Below are 18,529 nucleotides of genomic sequence, written 5' to 3' on the forward strand. Positions count from 1 at the left end.
TATATACACAACTAGTGCCTAGTATCTAAGGCACTAGTTGTATTTCTCAACTTAGGTGAGGTTACTGATGATCTGGATACAAAACTTCGGTTACAAAAGAACTTCATCGATCCAGGAGTGAAGCTGGAAACAGAGGATATATATATATATATGGCCTTAAATTAAAGTCAATGTGCCATGAAAAAAGGTCTTGAAAAGTCTTCAGTTTGACTTGCTGAAACCTGCAGATACCCTGACTTACATGACTTGGTTTTTCAGCGACCTAGATGGGTTACTGTTTTCTAAATGAGCTGAAAGCTAATGAGGTGGAAGCCAAGGGTCAAAAGTATATCCACGTTTTGATGACAAGCTAAGATCACAGTGCCACATAGTGACCTGTCATATCAACTACAGCACATAATGGTGTCTTGGAACTTTTCCCCAAATTACATCCCAAATACAGGCAGTTTCCAGTTTCTAGTGTAGAGTAATAATAGTCCTGGTGGCTAGCTAGCATAGTGGCTAGCTGATTCACTTAAGTTATATGAAAAACAGATCTGCAAATTGTTTAATTCCAGCAACAGAAGAGGTATACAATGAATACAATAAGCCAGTAGTCATAAATCTATTATAATCAACTAAAAGAACAAAAGTGATTAGCACTAAGAGTGCTATCGGTTAGAGTTCCAGTGAAACCCAGCCGTCCTTATTAAGATAGAATCAATTAACACATCTTCTTCTCCTTTGTCTCATGTTTTCTCCCGGCTCTCACCTTAACGTAGAGCTGCTGGAACTCCTCCAGGTTGAGAATGCCTGAGGGGCAGTCTTTGAGGAACCCTTTGTACCACTGCTTGAGCTCTGCCTCGTTGAACTCCGTGCTCTTGGTCAGGTCGTCCAGGACCTCCGGGGCCAGCTTGCTGTTGTGTTTCCCCATGATGCCTCACCTCTCTGGGTGGGAAAGCAGAAACAGAGCGAGACCGGTTGAGCATGCAGGTGAGGGTCCGCCAGACAAAACAGCAGCAGCAGCACCAGCAGCAGCCCCCCGGTGTTGAACTGCACAGGCCTCATGAGGATGACGAACATAATGAGAACATAATTACTTGTGAACAGATGCAGCCAGAGCAGGTCTGCAACATTTTCATCAGGCTGTGGGTGTCTGAATATTTGCCAACTTTCATCTTCCAAGTGGATTTTAGTCTAATTATGACTTTAAAATAAGATATTTCTTCTCTTTATTTATGACTAAAATGACTGAACATCTAAAAAAAAAAGTGCAGTTTGACAACATAGAAATATTGACAACATAACTCTGAGTAACATCAGATACATGCAAAAGTAAAGCAGAAGAAAGTTAGAGTTAAAGCTGGAAGATGGAGGGCTTCGAAATATGCAGCAACTGTCCGTTCCTCAGAATGACGACTCTGACCTCTCGCTGTGTTTGCGAGGCCTGTGATGTCATCGCTTCAGCTTAGCCCATAAAACGACCCATTAGCCACCGACACCACACACATAACCCCACATGCTGATGGCCACTGCAGCACCTTCGTGACGCCATCCGTGACTCATGGAGCCGTTTTCGCACTCTGACACAGGACACAGCCGACGGCACAGAGCCGGGCGGCCACAAGTCCTGACGGTGTCAGGGCAGTTTTCTGGCGGAAGCATCATCCTGTCGCACTAAACGCGGAATGAGTAATGGAGAGGGAGGCAGCTGAGCCCTAAATCCCTATGAACTGTGCTATTATTTTTGAAGAGTTGCATTCCCGAAACAAGTCAAAGACACTTGGGGGACGCATTAGCTTAGAAGCAGAGTCATAAAAGATATTGATAGGAGGAATATTAGCAGTAAAAGGGTAAGAGCTGTTGGAGAAAAGAAAAATGTGGCAAAGGTCAGTTCTGATTTCTTCAAGGTGTGTGTGTGTGTCTGGGTTTCAAGTCAGAAGCTTAGCAAGGTATTACATACACACATTATTTCAAGAAACAAGCAATAAAATAAATAAACTCAGGTCATAAACGTCCACTGCTAAACTCCTAAATGAGTCTCTGAATTCAAAGTTTAACTAGCACTCTCATAGATTTGCACATGTAAATGCATGTGCAGGGCAGAAGTCCACCATAAACGCACTGACTGGTTCCTTAGGTTAGTGTTGACTGAGGAACTCACTCACACACACATCATATCTGAGTGGCATCAGATTTTAGCGGTTGTAGGAATTCTCTGTTGTCTTTTATGAAAGACCACACGAACCGTTCTCCCGCTAGCACTAGACTCTCGTGTTTGTTTTGATTGTATTTACCCAGAATGCCCTGCGCCAGCTGACTCGGCCAGAGACAGAGTTCGTGTCAACTGAACCCAGTCTTGGCATGTCAGAGATCGCTTTTATGGTCCACACCAGAGACGTTCTAGGCCAGGGGTGCCCAAACTTTTTGAGAGCAAGATCTACTTTTTCTCTCACCAGCCGCCTGAGATCTACCTCATGACATGAAGACATAAGAATCTAGGCAAATGAATTACAGTTTGGTTAAATGGAGTGGCATCAGATTTCAGCGGTTGTTGGATTTTTGTTTTGTCTTTTGCAAAAGACCAAGACCAGGTAAATGAATTACAGTTGGGTTAAAGTTGGTGTAAATGCACTAAAGTTGGTGATGTATAATCACTTCTACAGTGGATTTAAGCCTCTATCCTTTTGTTAAAATTGCTTGTCTCTATTTGTGGGGAAAATAAAGGAAATATAACTTTTTGAGGAAGTAAAGCCCATTATATCAGACCCATTATATCAGACACCGGAAAGTCATTCTGAAGGATTGTTCTCATTAGCAGAACCAGCAACCTTTTAATCCACTAAACCCCTGCCCCAGTAGAGTTGTTGACTCTCTGACAGCTCGTCTTAGTGAGGCCTGACTCTCTGGTGTCAGAGTTTATGCAGCGATAACCATCATGGCCCGATCTCATTGGGCCAGCTGAGGTGAAGCTTTGACAACCCAGATGAACAGCCTTCTTCAGCATATCGCTCCGGCTGCCCTGGAGGAGCTAGAGCTTATCAGAGTGCAAACAAAAAGGTGAAGGTGTGCGCATGGGGAGCATGCCAAGCAGCGGGGGGGAAGAAAAGGCACAGAAAAACTGAACAACACATGGATGTAGACTCTGACCTTAACTATTCAGATTCTTTCTTTCAATTAAACATCAGCTGCATTTCCTTCTGATGGATTCTGCTTTCTGGATCTTCAACACACACAACAGTCTAATTGCACCCTTTTATTCACTGATTTTAACATAATAAGCACTTACAACATGAAAATGATGAAGCCTCATGATTCTTTATCCTTTATATCTTATGTGAAATGTGGAGCTGAGAGCAAAACCATCGATTGAGTTGACGGCATGTTGTTGCTGCTGTGCGCAATGACGTCTTTGACATGCCGTTCATGTCAAAAACACCTACACACACACACACACACACACACACACACACTAGTTATGATGCTTGCTGTAACTACTTCAGGTTCAGGAAACAAAGGGTTAGGTGCAGGTTTTGTGTTATGGAAACAGAAGATGTGAGCAGGATGCTAGCTCAGTCCGGTTTGGCAGTGCCGAAGGAGAAGACAGACGAGTTTCTTATTGGGTGTGAAGGGAGCTTAATGCATGTTCATTCCAGCCGTCACGTTGATAGTAAAACCCTGGGTGGAAAGCTGGGCTGTAAATGCGTGGGGGAGACTTCATGTGTGTCACCACGCATGTGTTTGTCAGGCCAGCTTGACGGAAACGAAGCTGACGGGGTGAGAGGCTGAAACATGTTGGAATGCCTGCACTGTGGATGACTTAAGGATGCGTTTAGCAGGAGACAAGTGGAAATCAAAATGTTGAATACCATGACAGCTGCTCTGCAATTGTCCAATACTTTTATGTCTGCATTGTACAACTGCAACGGATAAGACCAGAAACTTGGCACTTGAAATGAGAATAAATAGTAAATAGAAAAGTTGCTTTCTTAATCCTACATTTCTTAAGTTTGTAGAGTCTAAAATGTTCACACCTCGTAAGTAGGCAAAGTGTCAGATTTCTAGCCTACTGGTGTTCCTTTTACAAATGTCTACAGTAGTTAATTGTAGACAGTATGTTGGTATTGACAATACAAAATGATGTGAAGTTGGTACGTCTAGGCATCCGGAAGACTAAGTTCGTTTGGGGACCAAAATTGGAACATTTGTTACATTTTCAGCTGGTGAGGTTTTCTTTCGTACTGCATTGAGAAACTTCCTTACACTCTCTGGTGGGGTGTGGTCTGTGGTGGGGTTCCTCCAAGAACCACTGAAGGAAAACACAAAAACCTCTGAAGAAGACACTAACCATAACTTTCTGTTTTACAAAATGTAAACAAAAATGGAGTAGCATCAGGTTTTAGGATTTCTCTTTTGTCTTTGGTAAAAGTCCACCAGTCATTTCTCCCGCTAGTGCTAGACTCACGCATTCGTTTAACTTGTATCTACCCAGAATGCCTTACGCTGTTGTCCGCTTCCTGCTTTCGGAGCATTATATGAGTGCCTGGCATACATACGTTGACAATAAATCCCGGTTTGGTCCACTTTTCTTTCTCCACTGTAGCTGCATGAGAAATTGATATTCCCAAACGGAGTTTAGTGATAGCTGGGAGTCCTTTCTGCTTTGTTTCTTTGTCACTTTTTAAAGTTGAGGAATGTTTCATTGCACAGTCCGTTACAGGAGGCCTTCTGCAAGTGTTAAAAGTATAAAACAGCGCTACATATGTTTGGTGCATGTACATCCCAAAGCAACAGATTTCTACCGAATATTTTCAAATACGTCCACCGTTATGGTACATATATTTAGAAACACATGTTCTCTGAAAATGTTTGTGGTTTTTGTCAATTATTTTATTTATTGTACACGTCATTAAATAAAGTACTGATCTAGGACTTGGTTTCTGCAATTTCCCAATCTTGAATTACTCAGACTGGTATCAAACACATTTCTTGGCACACCTGGGTATGTCCAATCACTGTGCACTGTACGAAACAAATTATTATTCCAAACCCTCCGTCTTAGTCAATATCACCTCCATCACATTCTCAAATACATTTACACCTCGATAATAGATCTTTGTCTGGATGCCTGTTTACATTTCTCTTTCCAACTCCATTTTAATGCTGCTTAGCCAGAAGGCAGTGTCATCTTTCCTGTCTTTTCAATAAACTTTTACTCAGACGGATGGTCTGGACAGAAGGCTGAGTTTGTTCTGTGACAGTTCTGGAAGTGAAACCTTTAAGCAGTGTCATAGTGCTCTGATCTAATGTGTGCTGATGTGTCTGTTCACACCGGAGTGTCTCCCTTGACGGAGAGACAGTGATCAGAAATGTTCAGTGCTTGACGAAGCAGATCGTACCTTCTGTTGATTTCCAGACTGGATGCTCGCATTTTGATGCACGGATGTTTCATCTAAAGGAATCACATGCTGTACATATCAATGTTGCTTCGAGATAAAGTATACACAGACTCATGGAAATGTAAAGACAGGAAATCCAGTTTTGCTCTCCGCTTAGGTTATGTAAGGAGAATATGTAAGGTCTTTTTTTCTGTCTAGAAAAATCTATTGATAATCTACTTTGACAACTTTGACTTGATCAAGTAGCCTGTTAAATCCACAGTTTTTATGAAATGAAAAGTTCACAGTCTGTAAAGAGTTGACAGAAGATGCTGAATTTGTTGAGAATTATCCACATTTCCCTTTTTCAAGTTTTGAAACTGTAGTTGTCATCAGCACTGCAAAAGAAAAACTGCTCTTCATCTGAAATATCTTGTTTAATTTGCTAGCACTGTGTAGACTTCTCTGCAATTTGGCAAAAATAGCCCGACACAGGACGACCCAACTGATTAAAATGTTCATTGATTATGTCATGGTTCACCTATTTTCTCACAGCTAACCATTGTAAAGCAGTAGTGATTGTGGAGTATTGTTCTTGACATTCAATTTTGTGGTTGGCTAAGCTGTTACTGGTTTGGTCCACTTTTCTTTCTCCACTGTAGCTGCATGAGAAATCTTGATATTCCCAAACGGAGTTTAGTGATAGCTGGGAGTCCTTTCTGCTTTGTTTCTTTGTCACTTTTTAAAGTTGAGGAATGTTTCATTGCATAAACCCTTATTGAGGTTTACCTGGAATTTCCTCAAAAAAATCATGTATATTGTTTTATTTTTCTGTAGTACGGTGGGTATGTGTAAAGCAGCAGTCCAAGAGTGAGGAAGAAATGGGTTTGAGCACCAACACTTAAAAATCTCCCTGTGTCACTTTTTACATGACACGATGAGCCTATAAATTTAAAAAAAGGCAGCACTGATGCTTCTGTGTGGGCTGAAATTATGACAGCTGATAATGACATCCATTTGTCTGTTTCTTTCTGTAGATTTTACACTTCATGCTCCAAACATTGATATGATCTACTGGGTCTACAGTCCGAGATAGAAGGGATATTAGTGTTCCTTAACTTTCTAACAAACTAAGTGTCCTTTCACATTATACCACCGGATTAAAGTCACTCAATTGTCTACTTGGCTTTTAAGACTGCTCAATCCTTTGACGACAAACATTTTGGAGAACCTACTATGTTACTACTTATCAAAAGGCTTTTCCAATGTTTCTTTTTTATCCATCTAAATGCAAGTTTGGAAGTTTTTCCATAACTAATGAAACTTTTCTTTCTGCACCTCCTTCAGTTTCAGTATTGTTGTGGAGATTCAAACACCATCAGGAGCTTTTCTGATGATGATGTTATGATGGGATGCAGGCAGAGGACTCTGTCGATGTCGCACCAGTTAACCACGCATGTTTCAAGTTATACTCTTCTACTGATTCAAAGCAAGATGAACAAATTCTAGGTTTGAAAATGTACTAATACAGCAGAAAAAGACGACATGGAAAAGAATCCATGACTTGAAAGGAATTGTTGAATAATAAAACATGGCATTAATAATTCAAATGCATGTACTTTAATTATTCAGTGTTAAAAATCATTCTCCTTTTTATACAAGTACAAAATTATTCATTACCATAAAGTCTTATTTTACTTTCCAGTATGTTTTGTCTGAATCAAAGTAATATTACAGTTTGGAAGGAGACCAGCCAATCCCAACTTGAGATTGATAGAAAATCTGTGAAGTGAGCTTAACAGTAGGGTATTAGTAAGGAAGCTTCCCAATCCCAAAAAGTTAGAGCTCACCACTAGAGATAAACTATTATCAGTGGAAACTTAAGGGGGGAAAAAAAGCTGGGCAGCAATTATAAGAAACCAACAAGGTTTTATTTCCACTGGTTTTTAAGAAAGTTTGGCACCTTTCTATATAATTTTGTTATGATCTTTTTTTTCAGACAGAAAAATTCTAAATGAGTGAATAAATCAATTAATATGAAACATTTCAGATTAAAACCCTGTAATGTTTTACAAAGGGCCTCTCAAGGCGTCGTCTCCCAGCTTCCAGTCGTTCTAATTCCTCTACATCGCTTCAGTCAGAGGTAGCCAACATTTTAAAAAATCCTTTTTGAGAATCACAAAACGGTTGAAATGCTTTAAATGAATGTTCAACTGTAATCTCACACAGACCACAGTGTGGACTTGCTCATTTCCACTATATGGAGGAACGAAATGTTGAGCACACTCACTACGATGGGAGCTCACGCTCCGCGGCTTTGGCTGAACGTGTCCCAGAGGGAGAAACGTGTTGCTGTGTCTGTGAGGGAAAATGATTAGCTGGCAAAAACTGTAATTGAGTTGGAAAGAGCGCAAAAATGGGAAGCGGGGCGTCCCGTAGAACTGATGACTGAGCAGGGCGGAGTTTGTGTCGTCTCTTCAGAGTGGAAAAAGGACAACAGACGTGATATGGGGACAATCAATAACACACTAGTCCAATACCAGCTCTATCTACCACCCTGTGAAGTACAGTGTGTGTGCGTGTGTGTGTGTGTGTGTGTGTGTGTGTGTGTGTGTGTGTGTGTGTGTGGACGTTTGTGAAACAGAGGGTAAAAGAAGCAATGAAAACCTAAAACAGGGCCTGCTTATTGTTATGTGGATAAGCAGTAAGCTAAAACTGCCAAAACATTATTGGGGCAGCTCAGTGAACTGACAGAAACAAACCATTGGTTGCCTTGATGAAGCAAACCGCCATCCGGCAGAGACCGAGGCTCACGGCCAACAACGAGCCGCCTGATTTATGGATGTGATACGAGTTCAAACCAAATTACTGATGACTAAACGGAAAGTAAGTTGAAACGGCTCCGCCGCTTCACGCCGAGAGCTCTGTACTTGTGATTTAAAAGACATAAACCTCGAATCAAACTTGATAAAACTGTTTACAACATGAAGCATATCTGAAAATGTTTGGAAAACTGGACGTATTACAAAAATATTTACTAAAGGATCTGGTTTTCCCAGATATTGTGCTGCTTTTTATCTCTATAGAGATAAAAAGTTTATTTTAATAAAATACCTACCAAAACTTAATTAAGTCTTATATAAATAGGGTCGTATGAATGGCTTGCATCTACTGTACACGTTTGAGAAATGATGTAGAGAGTAAGAAACTACAGTGGAAAGCAGGGGGGGATTAGTACATGACCTTAAGAAGATCAGACAGCCCAGCATGAAAACCTGTCATGTCCTGTGATTAATACAGGCTCATGGGCTCAGAAGGAGCTTGGAGAACAATACAGAGGAATTTACAAACCCAAAAGTTTACATACATTGTACGTCTCGTTGTCTGACATTGATTCCTAGGTTTCCTTGAATGGATTTTACTTGACAAACCTTCTTGCTGGCTCATCTCTTCAACTCAACTTTCTATGATTATGCTTGAACACAGCACTTTGTGAACAATTAATCAATGACTACATTCACACATTAGGAATTGATGCTCAATATCAATGTTTTTTGCTGAAATTAGATTTTTTTTTGTGGTCGTTCCAGTTACCAGTTAAACCGGACTGCAGTGAGACTTCTGTGTGAACAGTGAACGATGATGTCACACAGCAGCGCACTGTTCGCAGAGGTAATAATGGAAGCCACGTATTACAAATGTGCACAAAACTTTGTCGATATTCCGCTAATGTCGAAAAAACACAATTTCACTTTTGCGGTGTTCAAATAGAAAAATCAAATAAGTTTAGTCATGCAAATAGTTAAAAGTCATGTTGCGCCATCATCCTCCTACCACTTCCTGTTGTCGTCTTATTTGAAGTTAGCGCCAGCGGCAACATCTGGTTGATGTTTTGAAATTGCTTATTTCACTCATTTAACTGAATAAGTCTTTTTTTTCCCTAAGATGTTACAAGACGATTTATAATTTAAATGCTAATATTGATGGACAGTTTTGATTCAGATGTAAAGGGTGAGCAAGTACTAAACCAATGTCCTTAATTTTAATAATCAGAATGAAGGAAGGATTTTCTAAAATGGGTCTTAGTGTGTGACTAGCTCTGGAGTGTGACAATAACACAGCATCAGGCGTTAATGAGAACCAGCACTCCTGTGTTGGGCTGACAGTGAGAGAGCAGCAGACTGCTGGTCTGAAGTCAAGCTGTGCCAAGTTGTGTAACAACTGGAGTGGATGGCACTGCAGGCATCGGCCTCGACTCAAATGAATATCTAAATAGATCGAAAGGTTTTGTGTCGATTATTATGTGACTATTGATTCTTTATGACAAACCCAGTTGCCAGGGGAGTGACGATGCATCCAGCTCACAAGAAAGAACAATACTTAATGTCGGGGTTCATGAGAATGAGGTGAGACCATAAGAGAATTTCATAGTACATATTGTTTTAGTATTTAATTTATTTTATACAGAGTAAGGATCAGCGCAGAACAATCTAGACCACATTTTGTGTTTTTTGTGCCTGTTTTTAATTTATGGTGGTCTTAATGCCATAAAAGCAACACAATGTTTCCTTTATGTAATTCCACATCTAGAACAGATACTTGAGAATTCAAAAATGGGAAAGTGTGTTTTAACAAATCCCTGTTCAGTAAAGAATTACAGTTTGTGAATTTCAATGCAGTCCACATTCCTTTGAAACAACCTGTGAAACAACCATTTAGTTTAGCGCAGAGAGGTAACAATGAGCAGGATGTAAACATTAAACTTCTCCATAGAGAAACTCACAGTTATGACCCTAACAACTGCCTGCTCAAAAATTGCTTTCAAAAACTGTTCTCTTTCAGAGCATTTTGCATTTGATGTAGCTTTTGTCACAATAGTAGCCCTTATTTATCTGTAAAGATAGCTAATATCATTTATTAAGAGTAAAGTTGCCTGTTTTGGGGGCTCTGCTGCCAACTGGTGGTTAAACATGTAATTTCATAAAAGAAAAAAATCAACGCAGAGGCTTCGTGTTGCCTGAAAACCAGTAATAACTGGGATCCTGTATTTACAGCTGTAAATGTGTGATCGTAAGTACGGAGGTAGTTTTTAATTTTGATCCAAGCAATTAACTTTTGGAAAATATTATCTCATTAGCATTAACACAGGCAAAATTTTTGACTATAAAGCTTGAAAAGTGGTTAAAATGACTCAACAAGCTAGTTACATGCTACCAAGACTACCCTATCATTAGCCACTTATGGCTAATGATAAGTGGCTATCATTAACTTATCATTAATGATAAGTTAAGTTCTATCTTAACTGTTCTTAACAGTTAAGATACAACTGTTAAGAACAGTTGTATCTTAACTGTTCCTCTGTCACAGTTTGTTTTTTCTTCTGAAAAGCCAAAATGGTGTCACACTGGAATACTGAACCACACATAGGTGACAGGTTCACTGCAGTATTTGTTAGTGTGTATCTTTTTTTTCTTCTTATCCAACTTTTCTGTTGTGCAATGAGAAAAAACTAAAACTCCCTTTATGATTTGAAGCCATTCTGAATGTAATTCTGTGATGAACAAAATCTTTTTGAAATCAACATAGAAGAGATGAGACGCAGTTTTGAGTCAAAATGTAAAAAAGATCATTTGAAGAATAACAACACAAATGGACGGTGAGGTATCATCATTTTCCTGAATCACATGTTTCAGTGGCTTTTCTGTAAAAGCTGTGATGTCAACCAGTTAAAGTCACAGCCTAATTTTAGTACACGAAGTAATCCTGCCAACTAGACAAATAAAATCTTTTTGTGTTTATGCCAACCACATTTTAGTGTAGAGAAACAGCAGAGAAGCTGCACTGGAATGAGTGGAAATCAGTAGAAAATAAGGGATGAGTTGTTAGCATGGTTCTTGTTAGTTTTTATATCACCTTAATCTGCATACACCTCCCAGCAGACTCATTCAGGACGGATGCATTGCTATAGAAACACTGCTCCCCCCGGTGCAGTTCGAATGCTCACTTAAGATGAAGCGGCATGTTGAGCCAGGGGAGAAACAAGGGGCACAAAATGGCAATGTGTCTTCATGAGTCAGTCTCCTGGAGACTCTACGTCTGAAATATCACTGATTCACCTCAGGGTTTTATTCACTGCTATTACTGTAGCAGATTCCCTTTCTGCCTGAGCCCTAACACACCTGCAAAGCCTGTTAAAATCTGCAAATATCTGTTCCTAAAACACACTGAAGTTCATCCATCCATCCATTTTCTGAACACCCTTGTCCCTCAGTGGGGTCGGGAGGGGTGCTGGTGCCTATCTCCAGCTAACGTTCCGGGCGAGAGGCGGGGTACATCCTGGACAGGTCGCCAGTCTGTCGCAGGGCCACTGAAGTTCACTGGAGCAAAAATTGTCTCCTAGATTACCTACACTCAAGAAAATGTATTAACTCTAAGTACCGCTTTGGGAGAACAGGGTATCTGCAAGTCGAATTTAAGACTTTTTAAGACGATTTTAATGCCATCTTGAATTAATCGAAGAGCAAAAACATCTATACCTGTCCGCACATGTAGTCTGTGTGGACAGGTCTCAGTTTGGCTGCACACATCGAATTTCATTCCATTCTTCTCTAAAAAGATTGAGGTCTGGGCTTCGACTGGTCCATTCTAGCACATCCATCTTTTTTGTCTACAAACCATTTCTGTGTAGCTTTGTGGTTGTTAACATTTAGTCTTTCAAAATATAATTGGTTTTAAAGTTAAAATAGACTGGAAGACTTTTATACTGTGTAACCAGGCAGAAAGTTTGCAAACTAAATTCAGTCATTTGTCTGGAGGTCCTGACAAAGCAACATGTGGGATTTCTTCTGGCATTCTGCCAGAACATTAGTCACTTTAACCACTTTGAGGGCTGAAAACTTAATCCTTCAGCCCAAATAACCCAAATTAAGTTATTTTGGTATTAACTCAGCGGATTTTAGAGTGTACATACAGCTGTTATGAACTTGCTTTCACCTTGGACCTGGATAATTGATGGTATGTTTTGAACAAAAAGGTTATGTGCTGTAGACAGATATTTTGTTAATGTTCGTTTTCACACCTAATAATCCAGTAGACTCGATTCAATTGGGACCAAAACTTCAACATTTGTTGCATTTTCAGCAGCTTTAACACTGCGCTGCACTTTGAAATACCTGTTCACCTCCTCACCTGTGGTGGCGCTGCACCAAGAACTACTGAAGGAAACAACACGAAAACTTCAGAAGACAACATGAGTGCACATTCCTTCTACACAAAATGCAACAAACCACGAGCCATTCCTCTCTCTCGCAGGAAACTCTGATTTATTTTTGGTTGTATGTACCCAGAATGCCCTGCATTTAGTTCGCTTTCTGCTTTTGGAGCGCTCTTTGCTTGGCGTTCACATATGCATTTGAATTGCACCAGCGTTCACTTCAATCTAACCGAGACCCAGTTTTTTTGGCGGACCAGAGGTTGCATTTTTGATCTGCATTAGAGTTTGATTGCACATTTACGTTTCCACAATCGAACCAAACTTTCTAGGCAAAAAAAGCTAAAGTTCAGTTAAAGAGAACTAAACGGGGCTGGTGTATGTGCACCCTGACGAGTGTTAAAAGTAGAGGTGCAACAACTGAAGTTCTCTGGCTTGTCACCAATCTCTAAGAAGCCTGACCTTGCAATTCCAGTTTTGGTCAATACCAATTTTATTGGTCTGAAAAGTTGCTAAATATTACGACAAAGTAACTAACTTGACAACAGTGACTATTGTTGACCGCACAGACGTTACCTGGTTTGCAGGTCAATCAATCAACCCCCTCTAGCAGCAGAACAAAAGGAGACAGTGATAGGTTTTCAGACCTTGATGGTGGTAGATAATATTGGTTGATAAGATCGACCAACATAAGTATCGGCCAATCACTGACCTCCTAAAATTAAATAAATCGTGTCCCATTTCTTTTACTTTTGGAATATCACCAGTCTATTGGTGCACCTGTAGGGAGAGGAAACTAATAATTTAGAAAGACATGCCACATCATTCAGTCACAGATATTTCCACATACACTGTATGTTTGAGGAAAAACATACAGTGAAGTTTCTGATTCCCACCAATCAGAAACTTCTATCACAGTTTCTGATTGGTGGGAATCTTCAGCTGAATGAAGGACCTTGAGTTTTAACATCTGTAAGCGTTCATTAGTTACCCACCACTGATCCAACAAAACTCCCTCACTCTGGATTCTTTTATTGGTGCTCAACCACAATCAGCCAGTTTGCAAACACACACAACACACACCCAACAACCACACATCTCTATATTCAATCATCTCTCTTCCTGGGTAATAAAGCATGTGACAAGAATGGATGAATCAATCAGTCAAGAGGAGTGTGTGCCTCATGAAAGCCGCCCTGCTTCAAACACAAAGACGTACAGCGGACAATGTGCACACACACCAAGCCAGTGATGCATGAGACAGATGAGCAGTACACCTGGCCACATGGCTTGTTACCAAAATGGAAATGATGCATGGGGAGAGGAAAAAAGAAACAAAACACTGCATACGAGTGTGTTATAGTAGCACAGCATCCTTCCTGTGAGGCTGTGAAACACTTGAAAAACAGAAAAACACACGCACGTACACGCACACGCACACACACACACAGGAATTACAGTAGCAGTTAACATGTTGCTTTACACTGGTATTATCACACTGTGCATGGATCAATAAGTCTTTCCAGCTTCCCAGAGCACAGGATGTGGATACAGTAACATTCACTGACCTGCTGCTCGGTCAGCTGCAGCTTCTTTCCACATGCTGTTGGACATAGCAATGGAGCTATGAGAACATCTCTGAACACTGGAGTGATAAGGTGATTAAAGTCTTTCTTGTTTGGTCATTTATTCAGCAAAGACCTTGGGTGTTTTCACACCTGATAGTCTGGTAGATTTGGTTTTATTGGGGACCAAAATTGCAACAACTGGTCGCCATACTGCACTGTGTCAAATGATCCAAACTAATATAAACCCTGTTCAACCCCTCTGCCATGGTGGCGCTGCACCAAGAGCTACTGCAGGAAACGACACAAAAACCTCCAAAGAAGACATGAACGCAACTTCTTTCTTCGCAAAATGTAATGAAAATTGAAGTAGCGTTGGATATTAGCGGTTGTAGGATTTCTCTTTTGTCTTTGGTAAAAGACCACAAGCCTTTTCTCAAGCCTAGACTCTTGTGTTTGTTTTGGTTCCATTTACCCAAAATACTCTACACAATAGTTAATTTCCCGCATTTGGAGCGGTCTCCAGTCTGCTTGCATCAACATATGAAATTCAAACCACACCAGAGTTCACTTTATTCAAACTCAAGTTTTTAAGTGGACTAGAGTTCACTTTATTGGTCTGTATCAGAATTTGACTGTGCTTTCACATCTCCCCAAACGAACTGGGCTTTCTAGGCAAACAAACTAGAGTTTAATTAAAGCGGACTAAACAGTGCTGGTATGAATGTGCCAATAGATAATATGCAATAGACAACAAATAAAGGGTGGTCTTTGACTATCCCAATCAGTTTAACTGGTCAAGAGTGCTGGGTCTTATCTTCTTCTTCTCAACACACTTCATGTAGTTTTAAAATAGGATTTAATGTAAATCTGTGGACTGTGATGGTCTAAGAAAAAGGTTAATTTAGCCTCATATAATTTTTGTGTTAATATTTCTTCATCATTATCCTGCTGAAATACCCAGTTAGAACATACGTTCAGTTTTATGACAAAGCCCATCAAGTTGTCATGTAAAATGTCTTGCTATTTTTTAATCATGTACTCTGACACGGTTCGCCAGACCTTCGAATGTGGCCGCCCACATCATCGGAGAAGTTTACATTGAATGAACTCGCACCGCTGAGTGTTGCTTTAAACATGCCAAACCCATAGGAGGCAGTAAAGAGCAAAGCTATGACAGCCAATCAGATTGCTTCAAAACAACCACAACTTCCTGTTAGGAATTAACCTTGGCGCCAGGAGGTTCATTTGTAGCCTGCACTACTTTTAAGTATCTTACTAGTATGTGAAATTAGTAAAGCACAAAACAATGCCAATTGGGAATCATGTCAAAGGAAATAGATGAACATATTGGTGAATTGTCACCAACTGTAATGTGTTAAATCTTTGTTTTCCCATGTACACATGCAAACACAAAAACAGAGTTTTCTCAAATCTCCACTTTGGTCTGAGGTTTTATAAATATTAGTTCTAAGTGATATTAGTTTTTGGTGTGGATGAAAGCCGGGCTAAAATGAATAAAAGTATATTTGTTTTCCTGTATCTATGATTGTTACGTGCAGGTATGTGTGGACTAGGCCTTTCACTCATCTGACAAAAGCAAAGGGTTCTAGTAAATGTTTACATTTGTGATGGTAGACCAAAGACCAAGTCTGGACGTTTTTTGCCATTGAAACAACCAGATGCCATATAGATGGCATCAAGTGGTTGTCGTAGAGACTTGGGAGTCTGTTGATGAACCCTAATTTCTTTTAGCTTTTGGCTAATTAGCTGGACAACAATGTCAAAAAGTGTATTTATTACATTTGTTGTTTTATTTTCAAAAAATTTATTTTAATATTTCACTAGCAAAATATATTCCCCCGTTGAACAAATGTACTGAAATTAAAGGTTTTTTTTTTTTTTTAATTGTTCTGTTTATGTCAAAGCTCACTGCAATATGAAATAAATTTATTTATGCAGGTCACAAAAGAGACTGTGCAGACTTTTGCAGATGAAAAGCATGTGGTAAAAAAAATAAAATAAAATAAAAAGTTGGTCATGATTACAGTGCTAGCACTCTTAGCACAAAGCTGTGACCCCAAAATGAATCAGCGGTAACCGGGCGTCCGTCGGTTCCAAAATGCAGGGCTGTAATTGCTCAGCACCACTTGAGAAAAGGCTTGAGTAGAAAGCAGAGAATAACAACCATAAAGCAGCTGCAGTGCTGTCCTACATACCGTATCAGACAAAAGTTAGAACAGACCTACTTCCACAAACTCAGTACTGGCAATTGTTACGCATGCTAAGAGAATGTGTGATTTAAGGCAAGTAAAACATACAAGAAAAACAGAGGAAGCCACTGAGGGCCCACATTAATATGTAATACATCACTATCATTTCCTGCTCTGCTTTGTTACATAAAATCCCAATAAAAACACAGTCAAGCTTTTAGTTGTAGCATGACATGACTGCAAAAAAAAAAAAAAAGGAATTTAAAAGGCACAATCGTCAGGATTTACAACCGCAGACTGCAGGACGTGCACCCTGATTCCTGCTACAGCTATTATGTTAAGATAACCAGCTACTCATGCATCCATTTACATCCTCATATCATATTTATCTCCTGCACAAGCAGATTAGATTCAGACGTGTTTCTGTTTTTCTCCCACAGCATGAAGGACATCTTCCATGCAAAACAAACGCTTCTTCTTAAAAAGAATAAATAAATAAATAAAAATAAAAAAAATGAGTCACCAGGTCTCCAGAATACCATTTTTTTAAAAAAATGAAAGCAGATGTGCTCACCAAAATGTCAGTTCAAAGTGCCCTCCAGGAAAACACTGAGCTCACCTGCTCAACAAGTACAGCTGAGACACCAACTGACTCATATGCAGAGCTACATAATGTAACTGAAGACTATTCTATTTTTTTAGGAAATCTATTCCTCTTTTATCACTTACTCTGTCAGCTAAAAAATAAAAGCTAATTTGGCAGTGGCTTCACAAAAACGGTGCAATGAAAGCAGACCATGAGAACAGAGGATGGAGGGGAGGGAAATGACCTCCACTTACCCTGTTATATTTGAAGGAAAATTCAGCTCCTTCTGACGAGGAAAGTGCTTCCCGGCTTGATGTCACGGCAGTATTTTCCTCCCAAACGGCTTGTCCCTCATGTAAAGTAGACTCCCGAGTTCACTCACCTCTCTCTTTTTCTCTCTCTCTCTGTGGTGGAAGAAGATGAATGAACCGCTGGGTCTCCCTTGCCAACACATTTGCATAAGCCCCGCCTCTCGCGCGCGCTGGTTAGCCGGCGCGTCGCTGAACGGAGGCTCCTTTTCACTTGATTGGACGAAGCGGCTTGTCAATCAGGAAGCAAGCTGTGCGCGCGGCTGTATCGTTGACCGTGAGCTAGTGCGACCGAAAAGAGAGGGAGAAGAAGCAAGCTTCAACTGCGGAAACAAGCAGGCGGACTATGTAGTGATAAGACAATATTGCGACTTTTATTTTGCTTCTTATTTGAGTCTGTCACACGTGAATGTTCAAATAATTAAGGAAGTTGTAAAATCAGACAAAATATAACCTGAGAAAATATATATATATATTTAAATTTGTTTTCAAATAATTGTATTTATTAAATTGGGAAGGAAAACTGTTTACACCAACCTGATTCCATGTGAAAGAGTAAATACACCTCAAAACATATAATTGTTTGTGCAAAGAATGACTGCAACCAAGCACCAATAACTGCTTATCAGGGTCTAACATCACTGTGGAGACATTTATGTCCACTATTCTTGTAGAATTGATCAAATTAGCAACCTTGGCTGGTTTTTTTTAACACTAACACAAGTTCACTAGAGAATGAAGGTCACCTTCAACAAAATGACTGGCGGCTCAATGAGATTTAAGTTCTGACATGGAAGAAGACCACAAGAAAGAGGTGGACTTGTATGGGGTTCCATTTGTGCCAAAAATATGCTCATTTGTCTATGCAAAGGGTGTATGCAGCATTCTTATGTAATGTAACGTGTTTTTGTGCAGATGTAAGCTACGTACGTAGTGGGCTTATCTCCATGTGTACACTGAAAAAAAAAAGAATGGAGCTCCAACTTAAAAAAAAGTTAATTTGCTATATGTAATCAACTTCAGTTTGTTAACTTAATTTATTTACATTTGTTTAACATTACAACTTAACAAGCTTGATGTATTTACTTGGATAAATTTAATTTGATTACTTGAAGCAAATTAACTAACCTTTTGCTTGATAAATTAAACCATCATACTTTTTCAGGCTATTTTGTCTTTTATTAAAATTGATTTGATGACCTGAGACATTTAAATGCAACTACAACACAAAATCAGAAGAAATCCAGGAAGGAAAAATATTTCACTCATCTCTGACCATCATTAGTGATG

The 18,529-nt window shown here is 39.7% G+C and overlaps 1 protein-coding gene and 1 long non-coding RNA gene across 2 annotated transcripts in view; one reads left to right on the plus strand and one right to left on the minus strand.

Moving 5' to 3' along the window:
- The window catches only part of LOC107837668 (uncharacterized), a 13,541-nt gene extending 13,404 nt beyond the window's left edge, over nt 1-137 (plus strand). The window contains exon 3 of the long non-coding RNA XR_001663708.1: nt 23-137. This is a non-coding gene — a long non-coding RNA (uncharacterized LOC107837668). The remainder of the gene's footprint in view (nt 1-22) is intronic.
- Nucleotides 1-17,356, minus strand: part of LOC103146672 (visinin-like protein 1) — a 21,660-nt gene extending 4,304 nt beyond the window's left edge. The window contains exons 1-2 of the mRNA XM_007564678.2: nt 17,186-17,356; nt 752-927 (exon numbers count right to left, since the gene is read on the minus strand). Coding sequence (XP_007564740.1) covers nt 752-913 — 162 coding nt within the window. The 5' untranslated portion in view covers nt 914-927; nt 17,186-17,356. The remainder of the gene's footprint in view (nt 1-751; nt 928-17,185) is intronic.
- Between the last annotated feature and the right edge of the window lie 1,173 nt (nt 17,357-18,529).

This window comes from Poecilia formosa, unplaced genomic scaffold (assembly GCF_000485575.1).
Source record: "Poecilia formosa unplaced genomic scaffold, Poecilia_formosa-5.1.2 Scaffold165, whole genome shotgun sequence".
NCBI classification, from domain to species: domain Eukaryota; kingdom Metazoa; phylum Chordata; class Actinopteri; order Cyprinodontiformes; family Poeciliidae; genus Poecilia; species Poecilia formosa.